We start from the raw sequence: 13346 nt of genomic DNA, 5'->3' as shown, positions 1-13346 counted from the left end.
ATCTTAAACAACCGCATTAACAAATAAACATTCAAAACAGAATGCCATTATTAACAATGCAGCACTATATACATCACCAATAAACAGCTGCAATAATCACTGAAGATCTGTAACATGCCTTGAAGAGCAACGGGTTGTTCTCTTTCATATCACTTGCAACTACATTTTTTGCGCTGACCTGGACCTCCTGTGTAACACTCAAAGGTAAATTGTTAGTCATGGATACCAGAGTATGTTTTATTTATTATTCATTTCTTTTCACCAGCGTAAACCTGACTGTCCAGAACTGTAATGTCCCCTATCAGATGGGCGGCTACTGCCTCTATCATACCTCTCTCGCTCTCTGTCATATCCACCTCTATCAGGTGGATATCGTCCCTTATCTGGAGGGAGACGATGATGGTCTTTTGAGCTTCCTGAGGTAGAGGAATAGCCTGCAGTACCACTGCCTCGGGAGTACTGGGAACTATCTCGAGGCTCTAAATGAGAAAAATTGTGTATCACTATCATATATATATATATACATATTCAGTATTTTAGTTATTATTATTATTATCAAGGTTGTAAAAATATTATAGTAAAATATTAAAATACAAGTTTATATGATCACTTTTATACTGATTGTTTTTAAAAATAAAATTAAATCAAACATTTTAATAGTATGTGATTTTTACTTTCTGATTATTTCTAACATTCAGTAAAATTTATTTTATTCAGCTAGTCAAAATCAAAAGGGAAAAATATTATAAAGATATATAAGGGTAAAGGTGATCAATATCGTGAGCAATATAAATGACAGGAAAGATGAATTATCACAGAAAGGAAAGCAAAATCAGATTATGAGAGAAAAAAAAATATGGGAGAAAGAATAACTTTAATGAATGCAGATGGTAAGGAGGCAATAAAAGCAAAAGAAAAAAACTGTGGAAGCAAGGGATCTTGGTGTATTGGTGGATAGGAGTTTGAAGTTCAAAAGTCACATAGCAAAAGTTGCAAATACAATTCAGAGAATAATTGTAATGTTGAAGCGAACTTCGAAGTGTAAGGATAAGGAAGTCATTTTGCCCTCTTTATAAGGCTTTGATAAGATCCACATCTGGATTATTGAGTACAGATTTGGTCTCCCAGGTTCCAAAGGGATAAAGAAGCTGCAGAAAGGGTGCAAAGAAGAGTTACAAAAGATCATATCCAGATTATGGGATTTAGATTATGAGGACAGATTATGAGTATGTGGATTGCAGATTCTGGTCAACAGAAGAGAGAGAGAGGGGGTGATAGATGTCTATAAACTTTGGAATGGGTGTTATAGGATATCATCTGATGAAATTTTTTCATTATATGGAAGATAGGGAAAGAACACAGGGGGGCATCCATGGAAGTTAAATTTATTTGAAGTCAAGAAAGGGGTAAGAGCTATTTTTTTCCCAGAGAGCAGTGAGTGAGTGGAATAGTTTGCCTTTAGGGGTAGTGAGTGCATCTAGTGTGAATGAATTTGGAAGATATGATAGCAGGTTTGGGTGATTTATAGCCTCCCTTGATGAGTCCTTGACTCTCTGGAGGTCTCAAATAATAATAATAATAAATATTTGAATTACTAAGCAATAACTTTGCAAGTCTGTATCATCCAGCTGGAGATAATGTAGTGACTAATGTGACTGGCATCAAGACAAGAAGAAAGGAAGATGAACTCAAGGTGTTTCAGATATTAAGAAATATCAATGTGAACATTTAATTGTTATTATTATTATTACAGGCAACTCCAAGGAGTCCCTAGACTCATCGAGGGAGGCCCTGAACATCATGTTCATCAACTATTCAACATTCACACAGTATCTATCATACTTTGCCTTGAACTCATTCACAGTCATAGCACCCACAACAGACTCTGGCAGCTTATTCCACTCATTCACCCCTGTAAAAGTAAAAAACCTAGCTCTAACACCCTTACTAACCACACTCTTGACCAGCTTCCATGGATGGCCCCTAGTCCTCCCACCTCCAATCCTGTTCTCAAAAATATCCTCTGAATTAATCCTATAGAAACCCTTTAGTAATTTGAATGTCTCAATGATATCCCCCCCCCTTTTCCGCCTATCAACCAACTTCTGCAATCCACAAATCTTCAACCTATTCTCATAAGGTTCATTCCATAGACCTGCTATCATCTTCGTCACTCGCTTCTGGATCCTCTCAACCTCCTCCCCATCAAGAAGAAACCTAGGTGACCAAATCTGGACACAGAAGTCGAGATGGGGTCTTATCAAGGCTCGATACAGAGGAACAATAACTTGCTTGTCTCTGCTTGTCAATGTATTTTTTAGCAGCCAAGTGATTTGATGAGCTGATTTAGCCAATTTTGCAATGTACCCCCTAAACTTCAACTCCCTATCCACCAACACTCCCAAATCCCTGGCCCCATCAATCTCCTGGAGTACCATTCCACCAATGTGGTATACTGCTGCTAATCTTTTCACCCCAAAATGCATAACCTTACATTTTGCCACATTAAATTGACATCCATTCTCCTTAGCCCAGTCCTCCAAATCATCCTGCAAAATTCTGACATCATCTGCATTCACTATTGCCCTACCCAACTTTGCATCATCAGCAAATAAATGAACTGTTCCTCTCAGATCCTTTCCTATATCGTTAATGAACAAATTAAATACTAGTGGTCCAAGAACAGTACCTTGCGGCACACCACTGGTCACAGGCCATCTTTTGGACTCTATCAGAACATTTTTAACACTGGTAGAGTGTCATAGCAGCAGAAAGAGAGAAATAGTTGCATAACACAAAGACTGAGGTTTCCAATTTTAGACCAATTAATATCTCAGTATGGATTGGTAAGGTATTGGAAATTTTGCTTAAGAGCAGAATTCAGGAATTGGTGGACAGGAATATGATTTCCTATGGGAATGGCATGGCTTTGTGAAAGATCTCCCATTCATAGCTGAGTATAAAAGGTTACACTATGATATTGCTGGACTTTGCAAAAAGCCTTTCACAGGATATCATACAAGGCATAATTACATAAGCTGGAGCAAATATGATTGGACATGAAGCTGATAACAAGGATAAGAGGGTGGCTGAAGGAGAGACTTCATCATCAGGACCAAAGACATCAAAGAGATGGCAGAGTTGAATCAATTAGCGATGCATCACAGGGGTTTGAATTGGGATACTACTGTTCAATTGGTGCATCAGTAATACTAGAATGATTTGAGCAAAAATATTCAGCCATTTGCCAATGAACTGGGAAGAGGAGTAGTTAATAAAGATGATGCAAAGATCCTTGACTGGTTGGTTTGGGCAAAGGAAAATGGTTGCCAGTATTGTTGTCTCTAGGTCAATGTCTCAAAAGCCAATTCAATGTCTGAATGTGTAAAGTTATGCACCCTGAGATGAAAAACTATAGGCTTTGTAAAACTATAAGCTTTGAAAAACTATAGATAGAACTGTACTGCAAGAAATTGAAGAAGCTAGGCATTTAGGGGTAATGATATAGAAAGAGAGAGTTCAAGTTCAGAGGACATAGGGCAAAAGCAGTCAAAAAGGATAATCTGAACATTAAGAAAAACAAGTAGAAATAAAGATATCATTATCCCTTTTAAAAGTCTTTAATATGTACACATCCAGACTACTGTGCACAAATTTGATTGCCTGGGTTTCTTGATGATGTGGAAGTGGCAATGACAATTCATAGGCAAGTGAACAAAGTGTTGACTGGTTTGTGGCATGTTTGCTGTGAGAATAGATTGAAGGTTTGTGGATAACAAAGTTTAGCTAATAGGCAAAAAAGAAGGAATATGACTGAGTGGTTAGATTATCTACTCTCCAGCAAAAAGTTTGCGGGTTAAAATCCTGCCATGGGCATGGATGTTTGTGATTGCCTGTGAAAATACTGGTAGTGGGTGGTAGATGCTGTTGGTGGATTGAGTGGAGGAGACAGAGAGTTGTAGAGAAGGTGCCCTCCCTCAACGAGTCTTTGGACTCCCTGGAGGTATCACATAATAATAATAATTTTTTTAGTATATATATATTCTTTTAGTATATTTAAGCACTGTAACTACAGCACTGTGTTAGATCTGATATAGGCGACTTCAAATTTTACACGATGTCACCATTCCAGAATCTAACAATTAACAAAAAATATATATGCATACTTATCTTTTAGCGCAGTGTAACTATGTTTTTTTTTTGTAACAACATCTTGTATGATAAACTGTGAATTATGTGAATTTAAATTAATGTATCTATATGTCTAGCATGAATGTAAGTCGGCAAAAAGGGGCAGATATGAGAGAAATCATTAGTGAAATATTATAAATGAAAGAATGCGTATTATTCAGCAACATAGGGCAAAGATCACCCTAATACAATAAGAGCAGTGTAAGCACTCGCGGGCATCACATCTGAGAAGACATCATGACGCATACGTTCCCGGAAACAAGAAGTCCCGTATGTTGATCGGTGAAGTCACCCAGCCTGAGACCAATGGGTGAGACGATAAGAGAAATTCAAATTCGGAAAGGTAGCGCTCTAGGGAAGCGTATAAAACCTGTGACACGGAAGTAAATCCCCCCGTTTTTTCTTGTTCCTGCATTTCTGTTCGTGTGCTCCAAGAGTTCATTGCAGTTCAGCTCTCATTCTTGAGGGCTGACTTATGAAAGGATCCGGCATGACACAGCAGCAGATTTCGGCAAGATCAACCGTAGGCCGTCAATGAGAGGGCAATCGACATAAAACCTTAGCAGAGAGATAGCGCCCAACTCAGGTGAGCACGTGTAACCCATGTGGCGATAAGATCGAGACAACCAGAATCGAAACAAAGAAAGAAGGATGGAAGAAAACCGATAAAGAATAGATAAGTACTCTCACTTGTTCTAGCTCCTTTTGAGAATTGACCAACAGTGTTAAGAGAATGCATCTTAAAATTTGTAATGGAAGAAAGAGTGAAGAACTAAGATTCATGTAAATGACTATGCTTTTGAAATGAACTTTAAGAACTTTCAGTTAGATAGAGATTCTGTCGTAATTAATCCGAGAGGGATTATAAATGTGCTAAAATGCCTTGATGTCCAATTGAGCTGTAATTAAGAATGTATTATATGTTGAGTTATTGAACTTGCTAACATTTTGAAGTCCATGCATAATTGTTTTAAGAGTGAGCGGGTGAGAGAAAGATAGAAGATTAAATTAGAATTGATAACTACTTTAACTTGTCTGGCATTATATAATGAGTTTAATAAATATTTTGGTTCTTTACATGTGTTTCTGATCATGATGACTGACTCTGACCCTTCATAAAACTTCGAACCTGTGATCGTGTGTGTGTGCGGGAATACCCCAATTGAAAGTAGTAGGGTACGACTGCAAAATAAAATAAGCCAGAGAACTCAAGACTTCTAAGAATTCAGTTAACATTATTAGTGGCACCTGATAATCTATGCTTATCCTAAAGGTTAAGTTTATCTCTAACTTTAAGGCCCAGGCTGGTGCAGATAAAAAATAAATTTTGCCTGAGTGACCGGGATAACTCATAGAATTCAGGGAACAGGTAATTTCTGGTGGCCCTTAAAAGGTTAAATTATGTAAGAAAAGGTATAAAAGAAGCGAGACATAACGATAAGACTAAAATTAATGAAGATCACATAACAATGATGCAACCGACTTAACAAAGAGGTACATGCGATAGAATTTGATATAGTGGCTGAAGTAGGAAAGGATAAAGTTAATTGTATTGCCTTGATATATCAATATCAGAGATATACGAACCAACAAATGGCACAGCAGTTGACAGGATGTCAACTGCTGTGCCATTTGTTTACTTCCTTTTTAATCAATTAAAACTGTGCCAGTTTACTTCCTTTTTAATCAATTAAAAAGGAAGTAAATTAATCAAACACAGTGAAGTGGTGTAAGTCACATGAGAAGAAAATAGTAGAACTAAATTTTGGAAGGGAAAGTTTGGGTATTTTAAATAAATTTTGTAAGCAAAAGGATAAGTATGGCGCTAGCAACCAGCACAGAGCTTAGTGACCCGGAATTTTTCAGAAGCATCAACCCCCAGCAAATTTTCCCTCAGTTTTCTGGTGAGGAGACCGACGATGTAAGGGCTTTCTTTGATTTTGTTGAAGAACTCAGAAAGATAGGAAGATGGAGTGACTTCCAGTTACTTATATTGCTTCACAGTAAGCTGACTGAAAGAGCAAAGAGTTTTTTTCTACTACTCGCCCCTTCTGAAGGAAACAATGGACTACCAGAGATTCAAATCAATCCTTATCTCTCAATCCTTATCTTTCTTCTCATGTGACTTCAGGTCCTATGAAGAGCATAGGACCGAATCTCTGGAAACTCCAGAAGATCATTCAGAAGGAGAAAGAATGTGTCTCAGACTACCACAACAGATTACTCAGTTTTGCGAATTCTTTGAGCGTACCTGAGGATGAAAAACACCATTTAGAGTGGGCTGTTTTTCAGCACTTCTGGATTGGTCTGAGAAACGAGCTACAGGAGGCAGCATATACAAAGGGAATTGTGGGTCTAAAAGAATGTTATGAAGCGGCTAAGGAAAGGGAGAAAGTGGAAGAGTTGGATCAGGCCCATGAGATGAGGAAAATGATAACAAAAGAATCAAAGGAAGAAAATTTAAAGTGGAGAGAGGATCCATTCACAAAAAAAAAAAAGTGAACCACTTAGGATGCAGAGCGTCACCCCAACACAGACACAGAATGAAGGAAATCTAACCATGGTCCGTGGACTCATAGAGGGAATGGCATGTGAAATTCTATTAGACACAGGTACGCAAGTTTCGGTTGTTCCTCACTCAATCTTTAAAAAATTTGATTCCCTTAGTCCTGAGAACCTCACAGAACTTGAAAACCCTCCACACTAATAGGCATTGCAAGGATAGAATTGTGTTCCAGAATGAAAGTAAAAGTGCGAATATCTATACCTTGTTTTCCCATAGATCTCACTCACGAACTATTAGTTCTACCTGAGATGACAGACCTTAGCAATCAGGTTGTTCTGGATCAGGATTTTCTGAAACGGACCCCATAATGTGAATGAAACCATGAAGGTTGAAGTAGGCAATCCAAGCGATAATCATGAATGGAAGGAAAGGCTCATATACGATGCAATGGAACTGCATCACACTAAACTGGTCAAGGAAGAAATTAGAGAATTCTTCCACACCTGCTACAAGAATTTCCCCGGAGTATTCACAGAGGGAATCAATTCCCTTTGCTGCACAAACGTGGTGGAGCATTCCATACAGGTTACTTCGGAAACTCCTATATATACAAGGCAGTACAAGATTCCTCTGAAACACCAAGACAAGTTGGATAATCTCTTAGCAGAATATGAAAAGGCGGGAATTATTGAGAAGTCGAACTCTCGTTGGAACAGCCCGTTTATCCTGGTGGAAAAATCCAATGGTGATCTAAGATTCGTGTTGGAGCTTAGGGAGATTAATAAGGTCACTGTGCCTATTGATTTCCCTATATGTAAGATAGAGGAGTTGCTGGTCGGCCTGGAGGGAGCAAAGGTGTTCTCTAAACTCGATTTAAATTCTGGCTACTACCAAATTCCCCTTAGGAAGCGGGACAGACAGTATTTTGCTTTCACTACTAAATGGCAAAAATACCAATTGTGCTGCCTTCCCCAGGGAGCGAGGAACTCAGCCACGAGTTTTCAGAGCCTCATGAACACCCTGCTATCTGTGTATTGGGTAAGGGAGTCCTATGTTTCCAAGTCGACCTCCTGATCTACTCGTCCACAATAGCCAAACACAAGGAGATCGTACTGAAAGTTCTACACCAACTGAGCAAAGCCCGCCTGTCACTCAAGTGCTCCAAGTGCAAATTTTTCTTAAAGCAAGTCGAGTACCTTGGACACATTGTGAGTGACACAGGAATAAGACCTTCCACAGAAAATGTGAATGCTGTCTTGGAGGCAAAACCTCCCTCCACCGTTAGACAAATCAGGAGGTATGTGGGAATGGTGAATTTTTATAGGAAATTTATTCCCCAGTGCTCTGAGTTAATGGACCCCATAGTGAAGCTTACGAAAAAGGGGGTGAAATTCACATGGGGGAAGAGCAGCAGAGAGCTCACTGAGCTCTGAATAATGCTTTGGTTTCAGCGCCTGTTCTCACTCATCCCAAGATAAGACAGACATTCTTTCTTGCTGCTGATGCTTCAAGTAATACCATTGCCACTGTTTTAGAACAGGCTGAGGGAGAAAGTTTTAGGCCATTTGCCTTTATGAGTAGGAGATTGTCATCCTCTGAACAGAATTACTCCGTTATAGAGAGAGAGGCCCTGGCAATCGTGTGCAGTCTTAGGAAGTTCAGATACTTGTTGCTGGGACAATGCATTATCCTCAGATCAGATCACAAACCCTTATTCTTTGTCTCCTCAATGAAGGATAAAAATCAGAGAATAGTGCGTTGGTTCCTTGAAATGCAGGAATACAACATGGAGATCAGTTATATTCCTGGCAAAGAAAACGTGGTAGCTGATTATCTATCCAGATCGCTGGACCCCAACCCTAATGAGAACCGCTGCATAGACACAGACAGGATGAGCCCTATGATGGTAATAAAGGAAGAAAGAAAAGGGGGGAAAGGGAATCCATACCCCGCTAGCTACAAGTCTGGGGAAAGCAGCAGATCATTGATGCACAAAGGATAGATCCAATTTGTTTTGGGGGGGGGGGGGGGGCATGCACAAAAGGTTATCAGAAGGACAAGTTCTATCACACAGCCAAAAGTTCTATGACCCCACATTCATCAACAAAGATGGTCTTCTATTGTCCAAACAAGGCATCACCAGAAAGTGGAGGGAAAGAATTCTCGTTCCCAGTGTCATGATCCCTTGGGTGTTGTACACCTTTCATGACACGGACCTAGCTGGCCATCAAGGCATACATAGAACCTGGAAGAGGGTGATGGACAGATATTTATAGAGGGGGATGAGAAGTGATGTTGAGGCAAACGTATCATCATGTCATCTATGCTAACAAAAATCACCCATCACTGGTAGAGCACCTCTCCAACCTTTACCACTCCCCTCACGTCCCTTTCAGGCTGTGGCTATGGACATAGTGGGACCACTCCCCACTACCTCGAAGGGGAACAGATACATACTTGTTATAATTGATATGTTCTCCAAGTTCCCCGAAGCCACAGCCATGAAGGACCAGATGGCAAAGACTGTGGCAAATAAGCTCTTCAAATTGATAATTTCAAGGTATGGAACGCCTGAGACGCTCCTGTCGGATCAAGGCACAAATTTCACCACCGAAGTGATGTTGCAGCTCTGTAAGTTGTTGGGGATAAGGAAGCTATTTACCACTCCATATCATCCACAGGGGAATGGGATGTGCGAGAGGATGAACCGCACTCTGAAGCTGACAGAAGGGCAGGTTTCTGAGTGGGACTCCCACTCAGAAAGGATACCTTCCCTGTCTAAGCTGACAGAAGGGCAGGTTTCTGAGTGGGACTCCCACCTCGCACATACCCTTTTTGCATGCAGGACAGCCCTCCACGCTGCTACCAGAGAGACCCCCACAGTTGTGCTATATGGTTTCGAGCCCCTTTTCCCCAGAGATTTCAGAAGCTCCACAGTAGATACAGGATTCTCTGACATCGACCAATACCTGAACAATCTTATTCAAGAGAATAGACTATACATAAACTGGTAGCTCAATCCAGCAACACATGCTCCCAACGTGCCAGGACATATGCAAACAGGTTGAGAAAGTACAAGGATCTAGATCTGGGAAAACTAGTTCTATTAGAACAGAATTCAGCAAGGAGGAGAGGAGGTAAGTTTGAAAAGGGTGCTGATGGACCCTATGAAATAACAGAAAAAATGTCACCAGTCATCTACAAGATTAGGAAAATGGGAAATAAAGGAAAAACTTTGGTAGTTCATTCTGATCGGTTGAAACTGTATAAGAGTAGATCAGATAGGATAGTCTGTTTAGGCGATTCCCTAGAAAACATCTGGGGTAGACGTAGAAAGAAAAAAGGGGGAGAGAACTAAAAAAAAACAAGGATAACAATGAGTTGCAAGAACAGAATATGTCTGAGGAATACCTTCCCAGGCATGCCGGAGATGATGAAGACCAGGATGAGAATTTCGTGGGAGACACCCACCATCGAAATCAGAAAAAAAAAAGGGGGAGGAGCAGATTACGGAGAGAGGATCTAAGACCATCCCCTCAGATACTCGCTGAGACCTAGAAAAAATGGAAGAGTCGTACCCAGAGAAATGAGGGAAGTGTAAAATTTCAAATTTTACACGATGTCACCATTCCAGAATCTAACAATTAACAAAAAATATATATGCATACTTATCTTTTAGCGCAGTGTAACTATGTTTTTTTTTTGTAACAACATCTTGTATGATAAACTGTGAATTATGTGGATTTAAATTAATGTATCTATATGTCTAGCATGAATGTAAGTCAGCAAAAAGGGACAGATATGAGAGAAATCATTAGTGAAATATTATAAATGAAAGAATGCGTATTATTCAGCAACATAGGGCAAAGATCACCCTAATACAATAAGAGCAGCGTAAGCACTCGCGGGCATCACATCTGAGAAGACATCATGACGCATACGTTCCCGGAAACAAGAAGTCCCGTATGTTGATAGTTGAAGTCACCCAGCCTGAGACCAATGGGGTGAAACAATGAGAGAAATTCAAACTCAGAAAGGTGGCGCTCTTAGGGAGCGTATAAAACTCGCGACACGGAAGTAAATCCCCCCGTTTTTTTCTTGTTCCTACATTTCTCTTCATGTGCTCCAAGAGTTCATTGCAGTTCAGCTCTCATTTTTGAGGGCTGACTTATGAAAGGATCCGGCATGACACCGCAGCAGATTTCGGCAAGATCAACCGTAGGCCGTCAATGAGAGGGCAATCGACGTAAAACCTTAGCAGAGAGATAGCGCCCAACTCAGGTGAGCACGTGTAACCCATGTGGCGATAAGATCGAGACAACCAGAATCGAAACAAAGAAAGGACGGAAGAAAACCGATAAAGAATAGATAAGTACTCTCACTTGTTCTAGCTCCTTTTGAGAATTGACCAACAGTGTTAAGAGAATGCATCTTAAAATTTGTAATGGAAGAAAGAGTGAAGAACTACGATTCATGTAAATGACTATGCTTTTGAAATGAACTTTAAGAACTTTCAGTTAGATAGAGATTCTGTCGTAATTAATCCGAGAGGGATTATAAATGTGCTAAAATGCCTTGATGTCCAATTGAGCTGTAATTAAGAATGTATTATATGTTGAGTTATTGAACTTGCTAACATTTTGAAGTCCATGCATAATTGTTTTAAGAGTGAGAGGGTGAGAGAAAGATAGAAGATTAAATTAGAATTGATAACTACTTTAACTTGTATGGCATTATATAATGAGTTTAATAAATATTTTGGTTCCTTACATGTGTTTCTGATCATGATGACTGACTCTGACCCTTCATAAAACTTCGAACCTGTGATCATGTGTGTGTGTGCGGGAATACCCCAATTGAAAGTAGTAGGGTACGACTGCAAAATAAAATAAGCCAGAGAACTCAAGACTTCTAAGAATTCAGTTAACATTATTAGTGGCACCTGATAATCTATGCTTATCCTAAAGGTTAAGTTTATCTCTAACTTTAAGGCCCAGGCTGGTGCAGATAAAAAATAAATTTTGCCTGAGTGACCGGGATAACTCATAGAATTCAGGGAACAGGTAATTTCTGGTGGCCCTTAAAAGGTTAAATTATGTAAGAAAAGGTATAAAAGAAGCGAGACATAACGATAAGACTAAAATTAATGAAGATCACATAACAATGATGCAACCCACTTAACAAAGAGGTACGTGTGATGGAATTTGATATAGCGGCTGAAGTAGGAAAGGATAAAGTTAATTATATTGCCTCGATATATCAATATCAGAGATATACGAACCAACAACTGAAATGTGATATATGGGTTTGGATTTTTTTTTTTTTTTTTTTTATATCTTGGATGAGATGTAATTTCTCAGCTTTCATCCTTGAAGCTTATTTGTAAGCTTATTTGAGGATGACACCAGTTAGTTATTATTTATTGGTTTGTTTGCTGTGTTGGGAAGTTACAAAATTGAACTTAAGTTTAAATAGGTTTGATTTCCACTGCAGCCATTGATTGTGAAATTCACGCAAGCCACGCACACGTTGCTAAAAGGTTTTATGGAGTAGATGCTAAAGAAATTTTCCAATATATGACTGATTTGAAGAGAACAAAGGATCATTCCTATAAGTTATGTAAGAATATGTTACCATGGACGTAAGAGATTGAGTTTTTTGCTTGGATATTGATAAACAAGTGGAATAGGTTGCCAGACAGTGGTGAGTACTTTGTCAGTGAACAACTTTAAGGACAGATATAATATTCATTATATATTTGTGATAATAATAATGCAAACTTAATCATACAGTGCTGTCATAATAGCCTGAATATATATACCCTTAAGGGTATATATACCCTTAAGGGTATATATATCAGCAAATTGATGATGATGATTATATTCATTGTGTCAGTAATGGTTAGCCTAGACTCCACATGATAAATCCATGACTCTATGGAGATACCTGTGTAATAATAATAAAATAATAATAATTCAAATGGAACACTGTTTTTCAACAATACTGGTTTACTGTTATTTGAAATGAGGTAAAAAAAAAACTGTAATTAAAAATGAAAATTAAATATTATACAATATATATTCAACATATAAAGGGAAAATGAAAAACATTTTAGCTACTTGTTCATGATTTTTAGTGAAGGGATAACAGAATAAACATAAGAGAGTTTCTGCAGGTCAGATGATAACAATCATGTCCTCTGATTGAAAAACATTTGTTTGAATCCTATCTGGGATGTGAAAACTTTTCAATGGCTTTTCAACAGAAAGTGAGTTACCATTTTCACATTGAGAGTAGGATTTTTCATCAGGCAAGCACATTTTTTCACACTTGTGAGAAATTCAATTTACTTCGTTCCTTTTAGTGTCACTTCCTCACTCCATTCGATATCCCTATTGCTGAAGTCCTCTATTATTTGCCTTGCACTCATTGACCCAATCTACTACTGCACAGTAATCAGGGTCACTTATGATCATGGTCTCTTAGGATCATTGTCTTATGGTTGCCCTCCTACCTTTTGTGATATTGGATATTGCCAATTTCCTCTCATGTCTGAGTGGTGGATGGCTGGTGGATATCCACCATAACAAAGATCTATATAAAAGTTTTGTAGATCTGCAAAAGGTGCCAAGAGGAAATCTTCTCTCAT

The 13346-nt window shown here is 38.8% G+C and overlaps 1 protein-coding gene across 1 annotated transcript in view; it reads right to left on the bottom strand.

Moving 5' to 3' along the window:
* Positions 1-258: 258 nt before the first annotated feature.
* The window catches only part of LOC150102039 (RIMS-binding protein 2-like), a 540578-nt gene continuing 527490 nt past the window's right edge, over positions 259-13346 (bottom strand). Inside the window, exon 32 of the mRNA XM_090399955.1 lies at positions 259-479. Coding sequence (XP_090256081.1) covers positions 259-479 — 221 coding nt within the window. The remainder of the gene's footprint in view (positions 480-13346) is intronic.

This window comes from Typopeltis vanoorti, chromosome 11 (assembly GCF_054136105.1).
Source record: "Typopeltis vanoorti isolate ZY-2024b chromosome 11, IOZ_Tvanoo_1.0, whole genome shotgun sequence".
NCBI lineage: Eukaryota > Metazoa > Arthropoda > Arachnida > Uropygi > Thelyphonidae > Typopeltis > Typopeltis vanoorti.
Note: the sequence above shows the minus strand (reverse complement) of the source record. Positions and strands in the feature narration are given on the sequence as shown.